The sequence below is a fragment of the Cardiocondyla obscurior genome, linkage group LG01 (assembly GCF_019399895.1).
Source record: "Cardiocondyla obscurior isolate alpha-2009 linkage group LG01, Cobs3.1, whole genome shotgun sequence".
Classification (NCBI taxonomy): domain Eukaryota; kingdom Metazoa; phylum Arthropoda; class Insecta; order Hymenoptera; family Formicidae; genus Cardiocondyla; species Cardiocondyla obscurior.
This window is the reverse complement of record NC_091864.1, coordinates 10,083,100-10,108,760: the sequence shown is the minus strand read 5'-3', so window position 1 is coordinate 10,108,760 and position 25,661 is coordinate 10,083,100. Positions and strand designations below refer to the sequence as shown.

Genomic DNA, 25,661 nt, shown 5'->3' with positions numbered 1-25,661 from the left:
TTGAGTATACTTCTCTTACAAGCATTAATCATAATTGCTCATTAAATTTGTATCGGACGCAATCGTTAAATATAAAATGCCGTCGAGGGCCCTTTTTATTAAGAATCTTACGTTATTGTTAAATACGAACACGGTGCAGCAATTTGCGAATTGCAAAGATCTCAATTTTGAATAATATACGAAAACAGTATAGATAAACGTGAGAACGTGCGGAGTTTGCGAGGTTTCATGGCGAAACTCCGAAATGTGTTGTTTTCTTGACAATGCTAATAGCAGAACAGAAAGGGAAGTTTTGTTTAGTTTAACCGACGACCCACGCGAAAACAATTGTAGACCGCTTTGGGATGTCTCAACATTGCGGACTTGTGAAGAGTAATCATGAGATCTAGCAAACTTTTACACCGTAATGATGCTCAACGCGTATTTGTGTCCATTTCCAATATCGTTTAGATTTATCATCGCGTAAATATAATATTAAAAAAAAACATTCTACTTATTTATTTTAAATGCAGAAATCCCAGCGCCGTCGACGACATCCACGACACAGCCGCCGTATTACGCAACGTCAGCGCACAAAAATGGTAATTTTAGCTATCTAAATATCGATATTGCTCCTCATTTTATGTCTGTACTTGTTATACATATATACGATAAGTACGTGAATGTGTAGGACAGTTGTAGAAAAAGATACCCGTAATCTAAATTGAGCGGTAAGGTAATACAGTATTACCTTAAACCGACGGAAGTGGTCTAATGTGAATCTCGAATTAGGTAGAATAACGTTTTAATTCAGGATCGGGCCGGAAACCTCCGTGAGAGAAATCCGGCATTTATTTATTTCTCGATTTCTAAGTAAAGCCATCCGTTTCCACTCCTCGCTCGCAGCAGCCTACCGTAGAGCACCAATGTAAAACCGCCTTTGTGTAATGCATTTTAGGTAGAAACAGTAACAAGAAATCACGACAACGACCTATCGACTACGAGGTCGAGGAATGGCGAAATCCAGGTCAGTAAATATCTATTTTAACACGCTCCGTGTAGAGCTCAGGCATTTCCCACGACGATACACGTTCCGTCCTACCGCCATGTCGTTCGAGTAATTAGCGTAATTAAAACCTCGTCAACGCGGTACGATCGGGAGGGGAGAGTAAAGAGCCTAAGCGAGAAAATCCACCAATTGGCAATGCTCGGTGATCCTCTTTATCCGCGAATTACTTCGTCGCGTTACGCGGTCCCTTTTATTGACCAGGAAGGATTTCGCGGTCATTCCTTCGCTGTTCTAAAATCCAAGTGAGGACGTACATTAACCGGCTGCTTGCTTAACTTCATCAAATGATAACTAACCGTGCTTAATTGAATTTAATGATTTTTTTTTATTAAAAAATATTTGTTATTTTTTAAAATAAATGTTAAAATATTTAATTTATATATAAAATTATTGCGTATATCGTAATGCACCCTAAATAAATATTCCCGTATTGATCAAGTTAAAGCTGTGAGGGATTATAAGATGTCCTTCGAAACATTTTCGCAAATCCCACCTACAAGTTTATTATCCCCAGATTCTGAATTCCAACCACGGTAACAGTTGATGTGTTTCACGAGGCATACAATCATATTTCATGCCTCGCCAGACACACAGAGGAACTGTTACTTCGCTTCGCGAGAATTCGATGTATTTCTTTTTTCTTCTTTTTTTTCAGAAATAATTTTAGTTAAATATAAGCAGGTGAGTTTTAAATCTGCTACACGAATGGTTTCTCGCCATGTTTTCGTAGATCCCGATTTCTATCGCGAAGGGTAAATTTCGCGCGTTAACGACTTCAAGCACTTCACAGATCCTTATATTATACAAGCCAGCTGACGGAGATTGGCGGCAGAATGCAAGTTCAAAACTCACTTGGAATGACTTTGTTCAAAGATTCCCCCGAGCGTCGGGCCAGCTCTCTCTCTTTCTCTCTTTCTCCCTTCCTGAAGTTTACTTTCAATTAATGAAAAACGAGCTGCGTTGACCCGCGGCCGTCTGCTGCCTCCGGTATTAGGAAGTGAAAAGGAGGAAATGGAGAGAGGCAAACTCCTTCGTTATTTTTTTTCTCGCTTCATGTCTTTTCCTTCCTTGCTCTAAAAATCGATTGACTTCTTGCCTCGCAAGCGTACGATTGTAGTTTGTATATACTGTCCGACTATTTCTTATAATTGATCGCTTTTGATGTTAATATAAAAAAAAAAATTTTATTTACATTAAAATACCTATGAGCTTAAATTATAAATACGTAGAATTTTAGATTCACAGGTCTGTTTTAATTATTTAATTAGTCAGCTTTTGTCGTGTCGTTTTATTTCTTCGTATGTTAATTAAAAAAAAAAAAAAAAAAAAACAATAACTTCTAGATATTTATTTATATGTATTGATCAAAGTCGATTTCATACAACGTGATTTTGTTGCCCCATAAATCAATTGGTAAAAGTTATTGACACATCTTCGATAAATGGCCGAGCAATTTTGACGTCCGTTATAACTAATCAGAAGTTGGAATACTTTCAAACGATTTCGAAGCTACTGAAATATAATCAATGGTAAGAGAATGTACAGACTAAAGCGCCAGTAAAGATGTTGTTAAAGTGTTGGAAAATGGCTCGTCTGTCGCCGACCATGCGGAAAGTCACGTACAGTGGATTTTACTGGTAGGTGGGAATAACTTTTTCCGAACGGACGTGCGGTTTCGACGTCCGTTTCCAGCGGGCAAGCCAAGGGGCACGATGAACTACTCTCGAGAAACGCCCTGCATTTGGGACGACTATCTGCCAATGTTAGGAAAAAAAGGGAAAAAAAAGAGAAAAAAAAACCGTTTTCCTCAAGTCGTTACATTTTGACTTTTTGCAAAGAACAAATTTTGATCATGTCACGCTAAACGTTTCAAATGTTTGCCGAGAAATCGGAGAAATTCTTCAAAAAATACCTGACTGAAATTAAACGAATTGTTTTTACATTAATCCGCAGTTATGCGTAAAATAAAATTTCTATCATTAATTAACGTAAACTATTAAAATATAATAATTTTCTCAATATAGCCTAGCTTTGGAATTCCGGTCGAACAATTTGAAAGTGAAACTAACGAAACGAGTAGAAGTTTTGTTTCATCCAGATAATGCCGCTGTTAATAAATGCAACTTGTTACAAGGGAATAGATGCTAGATTATTCGATAATGCCGTGGGTGAAAGTCATTAAGGCAAATCGGGGTCATCAAGTTTTATCACGGCAATAATCGTGCATTCTGATGTACGGCCTATCGTCATTGATATATTCGTTTCTATAACATTACTGCACTATACATTAGTGCCACAGGTGGCGATGTTGATTCGGCTTCAATTCATTTATCAAAGTTCGGACAATCAATAAAAGTTACTGTCAGTAGATGCGAGTTTAATCGGATAAAATGGAGCTTTTTCTGAAGTTCCTGACACCTGCATGGTATTCAATCTACCTCATACACTAGATATTTATAGAATTTACTGACACCTGTTTATATGCACTTCAGACCAACACCTACATTGATTTAATTAATTCGCGTCATTAAATTGATTTAAGAATTAATTCACGCTTGACGTTGCCTTACGTATCAGAACTTTTCATCTTCTATTTTTAATCGCTACGCTTATCAGGCAAGATTACAAAAAAGTATATATAGTTTTGTTTTGTTAGCAGAGTCATGTTGAAAATTACTTTCTTTCGCGTACTGGAGCGTAAAAATTTGTTTAAACAACTTTATTAAAGTTTACGGACTTTAAGTGTAACCGTGCACCGGAAGCGCGATATATCATGACGCGCTTCACGTAGCAGCTCCTACCTACATATCTCACTAGTGTCTCATCGCTCTTCTCGCCACATAACAAATGAAAAAGCTCACAAGACACATCTGCGAATTACTGCGGCGCCGCAATTAATCCAGTAACATTTCATCCGGCGTTTCTTTGATGGTAACGACTGATAAGAGCCGATTTAACAGACGTCGGATGTATTTAATCTCAAATGAATTTACCCTTCCTGCGTTCTCGGAGGCCTGGCCGCTCCTCATCGCCGAGGGTTTTATCTCGTTAAAAAGGGATTTGCGCGAGTTGAACATCGCAGAAATTCCGGTAGAACCGAGAGTTCGCTCGAATTTAATTCTCGGACGCGCACGAGCGGGGGAGAAGGGCTCATCCACCCTCTCGGCTCTCTTTCTCTCTTTGTCCCTCCTCGTTTCGCGTTACCCGCAACAACTCCTCGTATTTATCTTCCGTATCCGCTCGTTACCGTACGTGTATGTATACGGTCACGCTGAGAAACGAGGCCACGGAGGAAATGAGCCGCCGAGCTTGACGATTTTCGCGTATTCTCAAACGCTACCGACTATTTGTTCCGGGTGCCGCGCGGCTGGCAAACGGCGGTGGCGCCGGCCACGTTACGTGAAAATACAGCCAAGAAGTTTGTCCAAAACGCGGTGTCGACGGTGGTGGTATTCGCGGTCGGTGATACAAAGTGCGGACGGTATTCCGATGGTCGTCCGCCCTGCGGCTAACCCCCATTGACCGGAGCGGAAAAATATCACCCTTAGCTGACGAGTCAGCTGTGCCTTTTGCTAATAGCGGCGCTCGAACTTTTTTTACCCATATAGAATTATATTTTTATTACAAACATTATAACGTAAAGATAACGTTTTATTAATAACAATTTTTTTGTCAATCAGATAATGCAGTCCGTGTTTTTTTTTCTTTCTATATTTTTTTTTTTTTTTTTCTAAAGAAGAGTGACGAACTGGTTTTAAGTAATTCTATTGCATATTGATTAAATGTCTGTTTTTATCGAACAATTTGCAGCAAAATATGAAAGAAATTTTTCGAAAGAATATTGCAAAGCAACTTGTAACTATATTCAATAAAGTTAATCGATCAGCCTTTGAAAAACTTGTTATCTCAATCAGCTAAAATAATTTGCAGCTTGCGTTATAAACAATATATTTAACTAGCCGCTTGTGAGCAATTATTTCGCTTGCGTAGCCCCCTTGTTCGATCTTGTTCTGTCACGTAACGAGTTGGATAGTCTGCAGCGTCATGTATTTATATCACGAAAATAATATTATTATAACCGACGTGCAAATGAATTTCATCACATATATAAATGGAAGCCATTACGCCGACTAAATCCATTAAACATACGTATTCGTTAAAAACCTTTTACTTGCTACATCTTTTACGGTAACGCATTTTACAGAGAACAATACGTAGCCTTCATAAATATTTTAGGTACTTTAATATGCTCATTTCTATTGAATTATTGACCTTATCAAAAGCGGTACAATGATTACAGCTCATAGAAAAAAATTTAGGATTATGAGATGGAAATAGAATTGAACGTGTTATAAAAAAATAATATTATTTCGCGATTTTGCCAGATATTTTTATATACGTTTCGACTATTTATATCATTTTTAATTGGTATTAATATCTTTTATAAATTTATATTCCTAAATGCTCAATTATACGGAATCTGGGAAATATATATATATTTTTTTTTTTTTGATAAATTAGAAGTTACATTCGACGACGAGTGATTTTTTTATTATAACCGCCTAAGTGCTTAATTTCGCTGGAACAACCGTAGCCTAGTTTTATCTGTTTCCAGACTATGATAGGGATTACGGCCCGGCGTCGATGAGGCCACCAGGTGACCTGCCAGACATTCAAAGCCCTGGCGTGTCTCACCGTGCGCGGCTCGTCCTTCATCTCTCATCGAGCCTCCTGTCATTGCTGCTACCGGCCATCCGAAGGTGATTCTCGCGTCGCAGGAACGGGGCTTCCAGTTCTAGTGTTTATTGGCCGGTAACCGGACCGGAGACAGCCGGTGCGCGCGCGGTTACCGGTTTCCGGTGCGCCGTCTCCGGGCAAGTGATGGACGAGTGCGACGAAGCGGGCCGCGCTTGAAATTATTTTCGTACTAAAAGTAAACTTATACAGAGAGAAAAAAAAAGAGCGCAAAGATATATAATATATATATAAATATATATATAATATGTTGTGTAAGTATATAATGCGGTGAGTACGAAGTTACGTTTAGGCTTTCTCGACTGATCGGCGCTCGTGTGAAAGTAGCCCCGACTCGAATTTTCCCACGTACGGACAAGCCGCTCGCGTTTCGCGACTGTCTCGACGATCCTTCTGTCTGAACGAAAACGTTAGGGTGAAATGCTACGGGCGCATACATTGAGAGCGACCTGTCACCTGCGATGTCCTTCTACCGGGTGATTTCGCGCTGAATAGCTTTGGGGATTGGGAATACACTTAGACCGCGGGCGGAAGATAACCGAAATCTTCTATAGTTGAAAATTCGGGACATCCCGAGAACTGAAGACCTCCCGGTTATTCCCACCCGTCTTTTTTTTTCTACTAATCGAAGCGGAGTGTTAGATTAGCGGGGCTTGATAATCCAAACTCGGCGGCGATTCCGCTGCGGATTTATTCTAGTACGACCTCCGTAATATTTTTCCTCACAACGGGACGCTCCTTAAAATATTTTCGATTCTCACGATTGACCGCGTATTACACAATGTAACGTTCTCCATTTGAACGGTCGACCATTCGTAACCAGATATACCCCTCGATATTTTTCGCTCACATTCATCGAATTCCAATACTCCATGCGGGAATGAAACGTCATGTATATTTGCCATAATTCGCTAAATCGTTAACTAACCATTAGGCGCTAATTAATCCTTTTCTTTTGGAAAAAAAGTTGCGAGATATACTTTCGCGATACATTCACATCGACATTTTTCTTTTACGCACGCGTTTCTGCCATATCACGAGGAAGGCAAGGGAACTGTATTCAGTAAATATACATATACGTACGCATAAAACCGTAAAAAAAAGGATATAATTATACAAATAAATATATAGATATATATACACATACGTACGGATCGTAGTTATGTCGAGACGCATCGCTCGGTAATCTCGTAATTAGCTGTTCGATTGATAAGGAGTGCTAGCATAATTTCGAACGCGTGATCCTACATGCGTTTTGCGAGGCGCGAACCGCGCGCAGAGTTCGTCGGAAGTCTGCAGATTCGCGCCCGAGTATGTGTGCGTGTCCTGGGGAAAGAATTAACGCTAGACATCAAGTAGCCTCGAATCATCGACGACGGTAACGCAGAGAGCTTCGTGGCTTCTTTTTGCGCGATTATGACATCTCGATGGGCCGTTGCACGGTTTCAATCACGATTGTACGGATTTAAAAAGAAAAAAAGAAAAAAAAATAAATTGCAACAATCCGGAAAGCTGCAACGCGCGTTCTTGTTAAAATGCGTATACATTTAACCAACGAAACCAATCGAACAGCGAACGCGAACATTCCCCGAACGAATCAATTGTTAAAAAAATAATACGTCAATAACAATACATCACCGGGAAATGTTCGCGGACGCTATGTCCGTTCGGTGTTCGTTTGCTAAGTACGTATACACCTTTACGCGTACTCTTGTGATTAATGTTGAATGTACCCGAGTGGAAATTGATTCCCACCGTTACCTAATAATTAGCTAACCAGTTCGTGGTTCATCTTGTAACTGTCTAGCAAAACTGTCCAGCACTGAGCCAGAAATAACGTTCAAAGCGTCTAGATACTAAACAATTATTACTCTCTACTCTAATAATGAGCCAAAAAAGCCAACAGATTTTTTTTTTTTTTTTTAATGATAATTTTATTTTTTGAAAATAGTCACTAAATAATAAATACTTTCTTATAATTTATGGCTAGTACCAAGCTAGTCACTAATTAAGAAATATATTTAATCTGCGCGATCTAACCACTAGCTGCAAAATCAGATTAGCTAGATAAATTTCCACTCGGGTAGAGCATATTTAGATATAGATATCTCCCTCTCGTTCTCGAATCGCTATTCTCAAAAGCTGATTGGCATCTGCGAAAAGTAACGTGCTCATATTCGCGCAAATTTCTATCTTTTATTTCTCATTTCGTCCATCGCGTGACGCGAGAATGCGGCTATTACGAGCATACGTGAAGGAAAAGTGCTCTGCGACGCTTCAACCGTGTTAAATCTCCTCTTACGTTGTACCTGATCATATCGCAAATTGCCATCATGCCGTTTGATCTCAGGCGAAACGGATGTGACATGTTATATGCGCCTTTCCCTGTTAATTCTGTAAATATTGTAGATACGTTGTGCTGTGATCAGTCCGGATCGTCGTCTTTGAGAGGATGACTCGAGGCTGCGCTTGTTAAACCGAGTGTAGAAGGCGAGTGTTGTGAATATTATATACTGTTTGAGATGACGCGACGGTATTCGCGCGAGATAACGTCGTTTAGTAGAATACCAATGAGGCTGCAGCGATCGTAGCTATATCTCAAATTAAGTTATGATAATGTTATTAATGTATCATGTCCGACGATTTCACTATGTCAAACGATTTTTATGTACCGGGCGCATCGCCCCGAGCGACAGGCGCACCGATAATTAGATATAGATAGTGGAACTGTCGGCCTGTATATCTTAATAAATCGAGTACATGACTGCCATTATGCTCGCGTTGTTTATTAATAAACATCCTTGCAGCGAGTCGAACATTTAATTAATTTGTCGACGTCGCATATCCACGGTAATTTTATTACGTTTTTATTGATATATTTTTATAGCATTGCAGACCCGATTTTTTAATGACGTTACCGTGTTTTTTTTTCAGAAGATCGAGAGGAAAGAAAAACAATTTATTTTTCTAGAAACACGCGAAAGGTAGGTTTACATGTGTAACTCTTCAATTTCTATATTGATGTTTATTAGAAATAATTTTATGTTTATATTTCGAACGTTTTATCAAAAGATTTAATAATTAATTAACTACATAAATGCTGCGCACAGCACATGACGTACGTAAATTAAATTACCATTAAATTATCATTTAAACGTGTAATTCATGCCTTGCATTGATTCGCGAATGTTGACAATATACTGTATTAAAAAATTATTCGTGCCTCCGTTGTTAAGTTTAAAAGGATTACACATTAATATCAGATAATACGTGCAAAATTAAAGAGGGAATAATTCCAGTATTTCTCTTTGAAGTCACCATCTGTGACATATTAGGTTTTATATTGTATAATTAATATGAATGTATTAAATGAATTAAGTATCTCTCATACACAGATGCACGAATATTAAACGTTGCGTAGAAATAATTTTTAGTACGTTCGTACATTTCGCGTGTTTCAAAGTGAATGGTTAAGAATAAAAGATTGCATTAGTAGTTTCTCCTCTGACCTGCTTTTCGTTCTGTAATAGTACCGGCGATCGATCTTCTTGCCAAACTTAAGAAGAGACAAATGCTGCACGGTTTCTTGTTCACAAACTTTTTTCCACGACATGAAAAAGAGTACGACACATCTATGCCCTGCCGATATTTCTTCGAAATCTTTTTCTCTAACATAGACTCTTTGCTCCTCTTATAAATAGCTCTTAGTGTACGTAATTACGGTTATTACGTAAAAAAAAAAAAAAGAAAAAAAAATGGATAACTTTCGAGGCAGAAATAAATGAGCGATTACGAAATATCAGATTTTGATTAATTTTTGAACGGATATAAAATTTAAAAGCCCAACATATGAACGTATTCACGTGCGAACGATATACAACCAGATGTAATTGTTACACTTTTGAATTTGAATTACAGCATAGTAAAAACTCAATTGCGCGTATTTAAAAGCGGCCTGTGTAATCCATGAAATTTTATCTTTATTGAAAAATTTTAGATGCATAATGAAACATTGTAACGAAATTACACCGAATTCAACTCGGGTTCTGTTATGCTTAGTTGATAAGGACAATGATACCCTTGCTTTGAACAAAGGTACGCCCACTGCTCGGCACACGTGATAGGCAAACCGAATGAATGCGAAGTGGTCACGAGCTGTTGCATACCGTACTATGGCTGCATGCATTAAACCGTAGGTGTTAACAAACTAAGAGTGCCATATACGTTATTATATGGACTATATTAATAAATGTATACGTATACATATGTCAAACGCTCTACAATTATTATTACATCGGGTAATGTTTCATAACGTATTATTTTTCAGCAATCCAACCTGCGATTAAATTAGAATCGATTGTTTCGCGATAACATTTATACCGGCAATATTCCACTTTACATTGCATTAAGTGGGAAAGTAAATTGAAAAATCAAATAGCGTTTTAATTAAAACGAAATTTCAGCAAGTTTAAAATTTACACGGCGAGAGAAGTATGTTTCGTGATTTAAAGTTTTGCTCTTCCCGAGTGACACGCCGCAAAAAAACAAAGTGCATCGATCCCAGCGGAGGATCCCCGGCAAACAGGCTCCCTGCGTTTCATTTCGCGGTTATTTACGCCCATGCGATTTTGCAAATCCGGCATTTGGCCCACGGTGTATTTCAACTGAGGATTTGCCGCTGCGGGCGAGCGCGGTTACATACGCGTACATATCGATGCAGTCGGCGAGAAAATGACTGGCGATTAAAAAAGAGAGTTGGAAAAAGTGCGGGGTCAGCGAATCGAGACGGACGCGCGGTGAGCGATCAATCAGCTCTTGTACCATTTTTTTTTTTTCCCTCCCTTTCTCCTTGGAATTGGGGATGGACGTTGTAGCGACGAGACGGAACGGTCAAGAAGCGTTTCACAGCGCGATCTAATCCATAGTCGGACGATTGTGATGTATAACCGGCACGATAGATTTACATTGCGGCATTAAACTGCCGGAACATTAAACGACTTTGACGGTTAGTGCAGTTGTTTCCGCTCGTAATGAACGGTAGCGACAATAATAAATAATTCGGCGGCGACCGCGATGATGATTGCCTCCTTGATATACGGCGATCCCCTGCCGATGGCTGTCTAACTCTATATGTATATGTATAGTCCTCCCTTACCTCGACATTTTGGTAGTTACTAATTATGGGACATTATCGACTCGCGGAAGTTAGTACAGTCTCCTATTCTCCACCCCCGAGCGGCCATTACCGGTCGTACGAACGTGTTCGGAACACTCCTTGACAGCCCGAATATCAAAATTGATGTTCTATCCGGCTTTAATTGAATTAGTAGATCGAGTGCTCTACAAGTCACTCTGCTTATTCTTGCGATATTACGTCTGAATTACATACGATGACTCACTTGCAGATAAATCGGCCAGAAAATTAATACTTTACAGAAATATTATATTTGCATTTCCTTTTATTCTAAATTCTAAATTCTAAATGTTGTTTAACTAGTTGTAATCGAATTATCGCTGTTGAAAGAACAAAACGTATCTGTTCCCCAGAAACTTTTTCAGTTTGTATCACGTTAAAAATAACGTGACTGGCATTCACTCAAATGTCAAAGATTGATATGTACAGACTAACGGAATCAATTTCTAAAATTGCATAAAGCAATTTTTCATCGGCTCTCACTACGATTGGATATTCGGTGAAAATAATGCAACAGACAGAAAGTGCCGTATGGTTTTTGGATCAATTCGCTTCGGACAGGTAGGAAAGTAATCTCGAAAGTGTCTCCTGTAGCCCTGTGGGAAAGACTTCGATTTGGATCTTATACGAGAATGTACGTGTATATAGGAGTATCTCGTTCTATCTTTACGTTTCCACTTACTTCCCTTTTTTGCTTCTGGCAAGTTAGATCGAAATTCGACGTACAATTAAATATATATATATATTTTTTTTTAATTAAAAAATTATTTAACTAGAATTGAACTTATTTCAACAAATTTGCATACAGTACTTATTGCATATTACTAATTATTTTTAGAATAAAAACGCAAAATGAGTTTTTATTCTGATATTCTTATCGAAGTGAATGACACAGCAACATAAAAAAAATAAATAAATAAAAATAAAAATGAGATAGCATGTAACGCGTATGAACCAATGGTAACCAGAAATATGAAACTTCAGCGGAGCAGCTGACGTTATATACCAGTGCTCATGTCACATTATTTTTGCACGCAGCGATGCGTAAGTCGTTTCCGCGGAGTCAGCAATAAGCAAGATTTTTTTTTCCCTAGGCCCATCCAACAGAACCGAATAGTCTCTCGCATGTCAAAAAGCCCTATTATCCGGCGTTGATCCTCTCTCGTTGAGATGGAAGAGATCGGCGAGCATGTCTAGTTTTGTTCGCTCCTCTCCTCGACGTCGCTCATCGCCCGGAATCGAATCGATTTGACGAGGTCACTTCACACAGAGAACTCTGCATACCGCCCTTGTGCAATCTTTACGATGAGATCATTTCCGCGCACGATATTCAGAATCCGTGCTAAGTTTCAGATAACTGCAAACGTTATCGCATAAATTACGCAGGGACGGTATCGATCGCGCTATAATCTGGATTTAACTCGAAGAAATAAAGCCACTATCATATTTTACACGCAATATAACGAATATGTGTAGATCAACGTAAATTCCTAATATATAAATAAAATTTTTTTATTAAGATTTAATGTATAAATCGGCTTCTGCAATTATTCCAACACTGAGTCACAACTAAACACATTGTATCTTTAAATGTGTAATGTTTAATTAAAGTCAACATATATTAATTAAGCTCCTCAAGTAGTAGTACTAATTAAATCAAATATATTCAAAAATTAAATAAACGAGTGTGAAACACTGAACATTTTAACAATATAATAATCATAGCTTTTTGTAAGTAATTTCTTTTTAATTTCCTATACAAATTATACTGAATTTGCGTTATTTAAAAAGATAAATTTCTCTCAATGATTGGTGACCTCGTCAAATATAAAAAAAGATGAAATAAAAATTCTAATTATTCCGGTGCCAAACCGCAATGCATTATGCAAACCACTCGAACGCCGACGAGTCTCCGCCGTAATAAAGAACAATGTCTGGCTCAATTTCAGTCTCGTTTGCTAAGACTTTTATCACCTGTGCCGGCTATCATAAATAAATTATATTTCTCCGATGTCTCAACGTATTCCACTCTTCGTCCATTCATCTTTATTGCGATCTTATCTCGCCCGCCGTCTACCGTGCCGTCAAAGTTCTTTTTTAGCAGTAATTGAATTATTTTATTAAATTCATTAGTCCGGCACAATTTAAATCCTATACGATTATTTATCACATTCAATATTTGATAAAAACGGCTAGACAATTAATTTATGCTATATTTATATACTTTTAAATAATTTTTTTTTTCGACAATTACCTCATTTCCGATTTATCTTTATGTTTGCATAAAAACTACAAAATAATATGTTAAAAATTATTTATCTTCTTTATGTAGTGTAATTCTTTAAAACAATTTTTTAAAAATCAACTCTTTTACTATTGAAATAAATTTCTTCTCTACTGCAAATTGTGATGATACTAAAGTACAATACCTTTCATGCATTAAATGTAAGAGTATAATAGAGAGGAAGATCTGACTAGATGACGACTGGATCTACTTAGTGATTGGTAATCCCGCTCTCTCAAACGGGAATTAATAGCTCGTCCCGAGTTGTGCAATTAGATGCGATTAATCGGCCTCGTTTAATCTGAATCGTCGGCAACTACGAAAAGGTCTCCATTCCCCTCATTTCTCTCTCTTTGCCGTCTATATACTAGATCCAAGATTCTTTCGTCTTCGTATAATTTTATACTTAGTTTGATAAAAATTCAGAAAGTTGCGTAGTCTCAATACTGTAATTTTACGAACGAATCGTTGCCGAAATATAACAGATTGATTTTTGTGATTAGACATTCGATTTTCTTTTCTGATTATTTTTGTAGAAAAAAAAAAAAAAAAAATTAATGCCGAAACCATGATAAATTAACTGTAAGAACAATATTCCGCGGATAAGCAACAAATTAGTTCCATGTTACGAGATAAGAAAGTCCCTGTTGCGTGCTTACACGATTTATAATTTAGATATTAAAAAACATTTTATTTCTTTTTTAAATACACGACTAACTTGGAGTACGCTCAGGTACGTTATCTTAAGTGTGTCCCGTTGTAAACTTTCCGGAACCTTGAAAGTTAAACGTCCCTCACGCGCGCGAACTAGATCGCGTCTTAAGCGCGAACTCGGAGCCTACACGTGACTCTGATTCGCGCCGATCTTTCAAGAGGTTTATCCTCAGTAGCGCGCTCGGCAATTGCATATTAAATGCACCCGTATTCTCGGCCGTTATCCCTGTCTGCCACCCTCACCTCCATTGCTCGTGTTCTCGCCTCTCTAGAATAGGGTCGTGAAATATGACCGCGCCATAAGAGAACCGCCGGCACGAAAATACTATCGCTTTCCAATAATACGTTAGGGAACGAAGAAAACGGAGGGGAGGGAGAGGAATTGCACAGGGGAGAGCGGAGAGACTGTTGCGAAAGAAGAGCGATGGAGGAGAGGAAGTAAGAATGAATGTAAGCGAGCGTCGAAGAAAGAGAGTAAGCTTGGCAAACGTGGGAAGGTGGAAATAAGCGCTATTCGAAGAAACTGAAAATATCGTCCGTTTTGCGGCACTCTCTCGGCCATATGGTGACCGGCATATATCATATTAGAAGCCAATTTTTAACTTGGTGGGGGCACATATCACGCGATAGTGGCGGTTATAACCATTCGCTGCTAAAAATCCAATGAATTGATGGGAGGGTTGGGGGTAGCGGAGGGACAGAAGGCCCAATCGTTCATGAGAGCAAAAAGGAATCCGACGAACGGTGGTGCGCCCACTGACTTTCTCGGCTTGCCTGACCAAAGGGAAACGACCGCAATATCTTAGAGTCGTAAGTACACACGGAGTCCACAGCAAAGACCTCGTCGATCCTCATAAATCTTACGAGGCCGAGCCCCTCCGCGATTTCCCTTTCTTTTTTCTGTTTTTTCTTTCTATTTTTTCACACACATTCGTCTCTCGTTTCGTGGCGCAAATACTCTAAATATTGTTCCGAAAAATACGCCAAGGCTTATATGAATAAAGGAACGTAGAAATAATAAGATTTATTGTCACGCGTTCTCGACCTGCGCCGTAATTAAAAAATCGTAACGTAGAGATGTCAGTGTTAACGTAACATATCGCGTATAAGTTCCATAAAGTTTATGCACCGTTGTTGCAAATCTATTAAGAAGTTCAGACATACTCTTACTATGTATGTATGTACATATATGTACCTGACAAGGGGTTGAAATTCTGGTATACATTCTCCCAACTACGGCAATTGCAGATAGCATTTGAAGGAAAGTACATATAATCTAAGTAACTATTGCGCGGATAGGTCTCGGCGCTATCCCTAGGACCATTATCAACATTATACCATACGATCGTTATAAGATACATTACAGCAAAGTATAATTAGCAAAGAGAATTAATATTTTAAAAGTTGGATACGAGATATTTCGTTTTTTCAATGTTATAAATAAATAAAAAATTTAAATACGCCGCACGCAGTGCGTGGAAGACGTGAAACAATAGATTGAAAGCTCGTCACTTGTGAAACGAAACGAAACGCATTCTGTCCCATCGAATGCTGTCTAATCTAATTTAGCAACCAATACGTGGGATTTTCGCGAAATACAAGCGATTCAATATAAAAGCTACGTGAAGCAAACAAGATTTCGTATAGGAACACGACTTGATCAGCCAATCCTCCAAGCCAATATTGGCGTTACGTCGACAACCCTATCCCTTTTCCGCTAAATTCGTCCAATCATGGAATCCGGTATTGACGCTAAAGTATGAATTTTTTACTTATATTTTACTCGTATGCATCGTGTAATATTACGTAAACTTTCTTAATAAAATAAATTTTAAAAGTTACGCGGTAAAATTAGTGCGAGAAGTAATTAATGTGCCACACACGTGTATTTATAAAACATATTCGAGAATAATACGTTATTAATGGCGGAGTAATATTTAGTGCGTTAATTTGTTTGATAAAGACCGAATGCTAAAAGGCACACTCTGTTAATTCGCAGGAAGGCGTTAGAAATAATCATAAATAAATATTATATTTGGCACGTGGTGCACACACGATATTGTACAGCAAAGAGCTCGTTAATCTTCACTAGATGCGTCCCTCTAATGACGGGAATCCCTCTGTTATCTCGTTGGCCTCCCCATGAGCGCACTCAGTCTCAAATTAACCATAATGAAATAACGATCTCACGTTCCCGACGTCAAGAGGATCCTGACAAAACGGTCTCGGCGCCCTGTTATCTTAGACGAGAATACTACCGTGATTTTGCGCTATTACAAGTGAGAACGCGCACACGACTCTACATTTCCCAGATTTTTTTCGTAAATTACTCTATTTTATTACCGCGCTAATAATAACAGCGTGCGAGGTAAGTCGCATTATTGTCATCACTCTAGCGACGCTTCGTGCATTCCGTGCATGTTGACGTCTCTTTACCGTGTCGTTCTTCCGCGATCCCGTGTACAACTTGCAAGAGAATGTATCGCGAAGTTTGGCAGTACTATAAATCGCGCTTTAACACGCTGTAAATTCGTTTTAACGATGCAACGACGCACAGTGAGCATCGTGAAACGTCCCGAAGTGTCGATCAGGTATAACACCTAGCAAAAGCGTTCCTATTCCAGGTGTAATCGAGATCTATGTAAAATATGCGCTTCTCGTAATACCTTTACTTTAGATATGTTACGCGATATTGGATGGCACTCACGTAAACTGTTAGCCAACGCATTTCGTGAATCGTTTTTTAATAGATTAATCATTAATTTATACTATTTTTAATATTAAATATTATTTAATACATAAATATAATTTTTTATTATTTATGAATAATAAATATTCCCACCCAAATGTTTCAACTAATAAAACTACATAAAAAAATTCATGCAACTCACCGATCGATGCAGCGAAGTTACAGCTACAATCCTGCAACAAACAAATAAGAAAAATAAATTGTAGAGATGTTGAATGTCAATTATTTAAGAAAAAAAAAAAATTACGCGTTTCTGTATAACTAGTTTTTCAATTCGACAATTAAGAACAAAAATATTTATTGCTTAAACATTTACGAAATTATTTTTTTTTTAATAAGAAATTTATTACTTTACTAATAATTAAACTATTCTTTATGATAGTTACTAAAAGTCAAAACGATATCGACGAATAGCAAGAAAATCTTATTAAAACAAAAAATAAAACCTGATGCTTACCATTGGGTTGCTTCGCTGATTGCATGTACCCTCCCTGGGCCTCCTCCTCCTCTCAGAACGTTGGGCCGGATCCTCTTTCAAGGCACAAGCACTCGCGACACACCTAGATATTAAATTATATTCGCGCGACCTTGTTCGACATCGCGAAATAAGCCCGAAAACTAATCACGATTCGTTCATTAAATCTCGACAACAACGGCTTGTTCGTTTCCTCTCTCAAACCTTATCTAAAACACACAAAAAAAAACAGGCATTAGTTAGTAGCGTCAACTAATTTACAATCTGTAAATGCATGTTATATTCAGACTTAACAGGCTAAATGACTGTTTTAACCTAAACTAACTGCGCGCTCTGACCTACATGAACTGCGCGCTTGGTTGGCGATCACGTAAAAATTTCGCACCGCGATGATTGCCGCTATAGGTAAGCACGTGAAACAGCGCGAGACACTTACGCAGTTATTTCTTTCTATTCCGTCTATCCGACCGCTGTCTCTCTTATGCTCCGTGACCCTTTGTTTTTATCGCGCGCTACGCACCACATTGTACGGGATAAAACTTAGTCTATACAGTTTTACTATGTCTTTTCCACGTCCGGAACAATTATCAGGGTAGCCAAATTGCGCTAGAATGCCGTCCGTATCACCAAATCCACATATAATTAACGATAAGAACCGAGCCTCTCTTCACCACGTGCTGCGCATTCGACCGCCGGGAGTAAGAGTGAGAGGAGGAATCTCACGCACGTAGGCGCTACGCGCCTACTGTCCCATTACCCCCACCCATCCCTTCTACTCATCTCTCTCTTCGACATATTCGCGCGCTGTTTACGAACTGCGTGAATCGAGCGAGCCGACCGGCGACTGAGGATTGAAGCGCGATGTTTTGTTTATTGATGACTCTCCTCGTTCCCCATTTTAACCACTTATATTATCATGTATAATTCATTGCTCCAATATTAGTATTTCTTTTTACAACACAATACATCCTACAATTTATATATATTTTGCAATCACCATATTTTTACAAATATTATAATTATTTTATTCTTTCGTACAATTTATTTTACTAATTCAGTATGAATTACCAAATCAATACTATTTGCCATTGTTTCATTTCTGTTATGTTTCACGTCATCAGTATGTTACTAAAATAATAAAAGTAATAAACAGCAAACTGACGTAAAGATACACGGTAGATCTCGCCACACGGATACTTGACGCGAGACGCTACCGCATCTCTTGATACGACGCGTCGCTCGCGATGCATTACAAAGGCCGACGCGCGAATCTAAGAGAAAAGCTTTAGCTTGCACGATGCTGTTGCTGCGCGGCTACCTGCATAACCTACATAACGTAGCATAGGGGAGAACGGCTGCACATAAATTTCGTGCTGGCCCTGGGCAGCACGTTGAATCCCTCCCTCCCTTCCTTTACAAACTCAGATTTACTACTGAAATCTGGCTCAAGTCTAACGTGTGCGTCAGCTCGCGCATCGCAAGTCGAGCTCTCGATGAATAACGCGCGAATAAACGGTGGACGCCCGGCAGTTATGACTTACTATTAGCGGAAGCTTTGAGTTTTTTACTTAAACGGTTACCTTGTTACGCAAGGTTACCTTGTTATCTATGCCGCATATTTCTTGCATATATATTCATTATGCGGATAACATGGTGCTGCGAGCTCAACGGCCAAGTCTTAATTTTTAAGCCCGTTTTATCTCCCACATTTAGCACGACCAGGTAAGAAAATTTCGCTCTATCGCGACCATTTAACGACTTATTTATCTTCTACAGAATACGAACGTACACTTTAACAAAGATTAATGTAAATCTTTATCACTTAACTCGAAGAAGTTGAATGTGCATTGAATCTAAAATAACTGATGAATGGATAATGTACGTTATACATTATTAATTATATGACTAAGAAGAGGATTTGCGGAATCGTATTACGATTTATAATTTAATTTTAAATTAATTTATTATTTCAAAAATGCTTTATTAAAACGATAAAAGTAAAAAAAGAGAAATAGAGAGAGAGAAAATTACTTAAAAGTATATGATCTATCTTCACATATTAAGATACAAATATATTTATTACAATATAATCCTTTTTATCAGTGTATTTATTATTTTTTTTTTAATTAAATCTTCAATTCTTTAATAAAATATTTATTCATAAAACAAAATAATTGTGATAACATTTATGCAGTTATATGCAAATCAAGATATAAGAGAAATAAAATTAATATTTAATTCAAAGAATAGTACGTATAAAACGAACAATTATTTTTGACTCAATATAGTAATTATAATTAATAAAAAATTTTTTGATTTACATAATTTTAATTTAAATACCTTTAATTATAAATAATAATGGACAAAGGGCATTATATGGTAATTGGAGCTTGTACACGTGCCAGAGAGAATTAATCAGGTCGAAGCGTACTCAATAGTTCGTCAAGTTCGTGTCTTTGATCGTTCAGCATTGCCGGACAGGACTTGTTCCACCATTTACTTTCATCGAGAAGCTATAAACTCATGATTGCACTCTCCTTGACACGATTTCAATTGATTTAAACTTTAGTTTCCGTGACATTTAAGTATGTACACGTTTAAGTACATAGATCTACGTTTTATATAAAACAATTGGCTGAACATTTTAGAAGAAGTTTATGAATTTGCAGCTAAAGTGATGTGGGCCTTTTTGCACTTTAATTCAAGTAACTTATCGCAGCGATTAAGATATGGTTTAAAAGTGACATAAGTTTAATTTAGAAACGTAAATTCTAATTAGATATAAATTGGTCGATTGATCAATTTTAATAAGTTGAATGTTTTGACGATCGATTACTATCGCTGTGATATATGTATATGTATACGTACATATCTAATTGATATATATGTATCATGCAATCGACTATAATTAGCGAATTACATGTACCGTTAATGGAAGTCGAAATAAACGGGACCGGAGAGTATATTTGACAAAATCTGTATTTATTTGACGTAATAATTGACACATAAATTTTAATTAGTTGGCAGTAGCGTTCATAAAACTTTAATAAAGTATTTTCAAGTAAAATTTATAACTGCAAAAATTTAAAAATAAAGAAACAATTTTACATTTGCATAACCTATTTGCTCTGATTTTAATTTGTACAACATTCAAAAGATCTATTTCTCGAATACTTTACATTTATTTAATGTACATTAAAATAAAATAAAAAATTTAATGTTTGGTGTTTACCATTTATCTTAACATTTAAAGGCTGTTTAATGAAATTCTCAAAATGACTTTTTAATAAACGATTCGAAACTTTTAACCGCTCCGTGTATTTATATACAAGCAAAATATTTAAATTTTTAGTCAAACAGAAAGTGCTTAAAATGCAATTAATATTTTATTGAAAAATTTAGCGAAATGTAGATGTTGTATTTATTGAGATGATTTTGCATTAATCGTCGTAAAGTGCCAAAAGTTCAATGAATTCTGAATGTATACGGCAAACAATTTTACATTTATATCCGCTAGACTAGTAGATTAATTATTCTCTTCCGCGTACAATCGCCATTTATGACGTGGCATAATTCTTTTTCAGAACTCGCGTTTCGCGGGGCGCAACGGATCCGTCACAACTCTGCCTTCTATTTTTTGTGAAATCCAATGCCACGCTCGAATGCATCAGGAAAACGCGGTACATGCTCTCTCAGCTCGTTCCGCGTGGGGCAGTTACGATTTCCCGTGTCGCATAATTCGCGACTATTTATTTGCCCTGAATATCAAGCCGTGATTTAATGTATAATCACGCTGCACGCGGGCCACATTAATGGTTATTTAATTGCGTGAGCGAGCAACGCGATATAGGATTACAATCATATTCGTTTGCATGTAAAATGCGGCGTGCACAGCTGCAATAATCATCCATTGACATCTTGCGTATCGATTGCGCGATTCCGCGCGGTGGTTTCCCGCCGGTGACAAAACCAAAGTCTTACGAAACGCCGGGAGAAGCGTTGCACGAAAGAACCGATTGTCTCTCCGATAGCGGGATGACTCCGCGAGATCACGTATACCAGGAAGAAAACTTAGCGACCGTGTGGGAGATCAGTTACGAGAGAGGGTGATCGGCGATGGACGATCAAGGAGAAGACGGGGTGGCGCGCTCCTAAGAGAGGAGAGACGAGAAAAGCATTCAGGATTTAAAGGAACTCTCAGCACCCGGTAACTCCGTTGTCGGATGCGATGCGAAAAGAATGACCGGGCCGTCGCTTCCCCATCGAAGATGGAAGGGCAAAGGTGAGAGGAAACGGGACGGGGGTTTCCGAAGCGGTTCGGTTTGGTTTGGGGGCACGACACCAAAGCCACCTGCTCCCGGAGTTTCCAACTATCCGTTAAGGTCCGGGCGTTCGGGGTCAGGAAACCACCAGCCAATTTCTTTGAGTGCCCGGAGCCGGGTACTCATCGTCCCCGGTGTCCATTGTGCTCCTATTGTGATCGGATATCAGCGTTATTTTTGCCTGAATTGCAGAACGCCCAGGCGTTTCTCCCTTACTAACGGAGGGCTACGTCCGCATCGCTAAACTCTGAAGATGTCGTATTGGTAGTAAAAGACCACAAATTCACCCGACCGATCAGACGATCTAAACATTAGCTTTCATAGCCGCGACGATATATTCGAACCTCATCGTAAAAGTTTTATAGACTTGGTTACACAAAATGCAATCCGTGCGAAACTATTTAATCGGAATTTATCTTAATTTCATATGTGTTTATTTGCGAGTGGAAGAATTCAATTTATTAATTCCTTTGTGTTGCCTATTACATAATTATTTATAAATTAATCTTAAATTATAAAGAGAAATAAATACGTATAATAAAGGAGTTTCACATAAATGCAAAATTGTGCAACGAGCAAGAGCTTTCAAGTTTCTGCTTTATTGTTATAGTATATCTTTCTTTAAATTGCTTTTAAGCAAGTTAAAAGGAGTAAATATAAGTTATGAAATTCACAGCGTTGTTATTTTATGCGATTCGCTATGTACGACGGAAAGAGACGCTTTTAAGATCGCCGAGAGTACCATTAGAAATATTTACGTCACTCTCTCGCGGAATGACGTTAAGGTTCTTAGGAGTATTGTTCGCGTTCTCATTATTTTTAGTGAAATTGTCATTTAGGTTTATGCTGTTATTTGCTTTAGACGCGTTCACTCATGAATAAAAAAATTTTTCAGAAAAATTACGAGACCATCGCTTATGCAAGACAATAGAGTAGGTATATTAATTACCAGAAAGGAAGTAAAAAAGAATTTATAAAAATAAATATACACTTTTACGCGTAAGAGTCGTTTCGTGTTTAAATAAAAGAGAATATATTCAAGTTTAGTAACTGACAGTTATTGATTTTCGATAAAACTTTACAACTATATTTCGTACGTTAACTAAAAAAATATTGAATATTCTAAGAACGAGATTACGATACAGTACAGGCGATGTCCAACTAACGAGACGGTACAAGTTGCGGAGATGTACAAAAGACAAGTCGGACGTGTACCAAATTGGCTCAGGTAGAAAGTTTAAGAAGCACAAGAAAATTTTCTAAAGCGCTAAGAAGCTTGAGTGGTAATGGGAAGGGGATGAGTAAAGGTTTGTAGAGATGAGTTGGGAGACCCGAGATGAGAAATACAACTTACGTTAGATGCAGAAACAGAGAATACCACTAGAAATATTCGCGAAGAAATATTATTCACGAAAGTTTGGTAATGCGAATGAATGAGATGTAGGAGATTGAGATAGATGAGAAGAGAATAATCTGACTATGACGATATCATCGAAATTAACGAGAACGCGACGATATGTTTTATCATACAGCGGTACAATATTTTGCAAGATATTTATATATAGGTATATTTTTAATAATTTGCACACGTATTATTCTAGACGTTATACATACACTTTAACTTTAGAAATATATTATTTTGTCCCAACTATAAATTATATCTTAAAATACTTACGCCGCCGAGATGAAAACATTTTAATTAATGTAGAAATATTCTTCTGTATTAAATGTGCTAAATAAAATGTATTATAATCTTATTCACGTGTGTGCATAATGTGCGTCTTACCAAAGAAATCATTACTCTAGCAATTAGTTTTTAATGGCTGGCTGACATTCATATCTGGCGTATAATATTTTTCTCTCACCTCGAAAGCGACAAATGCAGAGAAAATTTACTTCTACATTTTCCGTCTTTCGACTCGCTCATTCCTCATCTCGCTTATACCAGCTTCTCTCTCTTTCTATCACTTCTGTATTTCTCACACCTTCCTATTCCAACCACCTTCTACCTCTTTCCCAATCTCATTATGTTCCCTCCTTAATTATTTCTTTTTCTTGAACGCTATTAGCAACTTTCCGTCTGACTTAGTTGTCGCTCGACTCAAACTTTCATTTATTCCACCTTTAATTCTCCTCCTAGTAATAATACAGCTTCGGATGTAAGTATATCGATTGTAATACCGTCTATTTAATCCCCGGCTAATTTTCACTTCTAAAAGATTTCAGATAATTAAAGATTTAACATTTAAAAAAAGGCAGTCTGGAATGATTGATTTTTCCTCTCCGCCACGCTAGGTTGGTGAATTACGGCGCAAACCACGCTGTTATAAATAGGTTTCTTTCACGAAAAATATTCTTCTCCTTGGAAATTAAACTGCTGGCATTTCATCATGAGCGAAACTCGGTCAGGTTCTAATTAACATGATGTTTTTGCACATTTTATTTAGAACATCGTGCTTTTCGTATAATTCTCTATTTTCAAATAATATAACTTGCATATTTTTGCCATGTATATTTTTGCTACATTGCCTAATATTAAATCTAAATTCGTTATGCCAAATTCTTAGAACGAGGGGATTATTGCAGTTTAAACATTTATAGTTACACAGTTAATAATACTTATAAATTTTTAATAACTTTTTTTTCTATTTTACTTTTTTATAAATATTCTTTACTTTTTTTATAAATAATAAACTATTTTATAAATATTCAAGAGTTTTTATAAATAGCAATCGCTATTAAAAAAAAATATATATATACTTTGGTAAGCACAATCTTTTATTCAATCTATTACTTGCCGCTAATTCAACGGAAGGTTTGAAAAAAGAAAAAGCGTAAGAGTACGCAATATCCGTTGGAAGGGGCAGGTTCAATGCGAATTACCAATCGATCTACGCCCGTAAGGTCCCATAGGTATAGATGCCCTCGGAGTAAGGTCTTTCCTCCTTTTTCTTCGTAGACGGGTGGTGGGTAGCATTAGCGTTAAGAGCAATAGAACAACGTGGCTACAGAGCGTGGCTTAAGGCGAGTTACCTCATACCACCCTCTGCCACAGCGCCAGCAACGGTAGAAGCGACAAAAGCGGGGAGGGTTGATTAATGGAAGGAGTAAAGTCGTCACCGAACAACCCTGGCAGGCAGGCGATCCTTCTCTCCTCCCTTACGCTTCAGCCTCCACTATTCCGCCCCCGCTCCGCGTCCCTTACGTTTCCGTCACTCCCATTGTTTCTCTTCTTTCTCTCCTGTATCTTTCTCGACGGCGAAATTCACCCACCCCCGCATGGCAGCGTTCTCGCCGATCGACGTGGAATCACGGCGGTCTGACTTTTATTGTCAGCGATAATCTTCCGGCGGAAAAAGCGAGCGGCACCCTTCGTAGAATACGCGGCTGCCTCTCACTTAGTTTTTGGGAGGTAAGGGGATAGTCGAAGACGACCGCCCTGCGACGGCAAAAGCTCCCTTGCGCCGGGGCGAGGGAAAGAATCGGCGCGAACCAACGACACCGCGTAAAAGTTTGTTCCTTATCTGAGATGAGGATATAGGGAGGTTGAAGGTGTGAGTCGGAAGGGTCTTGTTCCGCCGGGTCCCTTTCCGCGAGTTAACGGGAACCTCTCAGATATCGATGGAGCACGTAAGCGCCGTTATTCGTACACATCAAATTCTATAGCGTATATACGCCGGATTTCGGAAAAACTTTTCGACACGATTTTGACGGTACTTCGTTTCACTTTTCGCCGGGGGTGAGCGACGGTGGAGAAGCATGGAAGTCTATTGCGTGACCTAGGTACACCATCGTCGCAGTCACCGTCGCGACTACCACCAACTCTACCAACCACCACACAACCCTTAGCCATCTCGTAGAAACCGACGAGCGCAGCCCAATCAATTCAACGTCAAACTTAGCCCCGCAGGAAACTGTTCGGAGCGCGTCCCACCTCCGGCGAGTCACGCCATGACACGCCGATTTCCCGCTAAATTTATTTTCAATGCCCTATCGGATAAGCGTAGTGCGAAGGTTTTCTGAGAGAGTATAGGACGTAAATGCTGGAGAGGAAATATAGGAAATAATACGTTGGTGGGTCCATTTGCCCGAGGAAATATTTATTTCACGATGTCGCGTG

The 25,661-nt window shown here is 38.2% G+C and overlaps 1 protein-coding gene across 5 annotated transcripts in view; it reads left to right on the top strand.

Moving 5' to 3' along the window:
* LOC139106239 (neurotrimin) overlaps positions 1 to 8,573 on the top strand; it is a 145,350-nt gene extending 136,777 nt beyond the window's left edge. For all 5 annotated transcript variants that reach the window (XM_070662858.1, XM_070662831.1, XM_070662848.1 and 2 more), the window contains exons 9-11: positions 513 to 581; positions 938 to 1,006; positions 5,664 to 8,573. In XM_070662858.1, coding sequence (XP_070518959.1) covers positions 513 to 581; positions 938 to 1,006; positions 5,664 to 5,812 — 287 coding nt within the window. In that variant the 3' untranslated portion in view covers positions 5,813 to 8,573. The remainder of the gene's footprint in view (positions 1 to 512; positions 582 to 937; positions 1,007 to 5,663) is intronic.
* Positions 8,574 to 25,661: the final 17,088 nt, after the last annotated feature.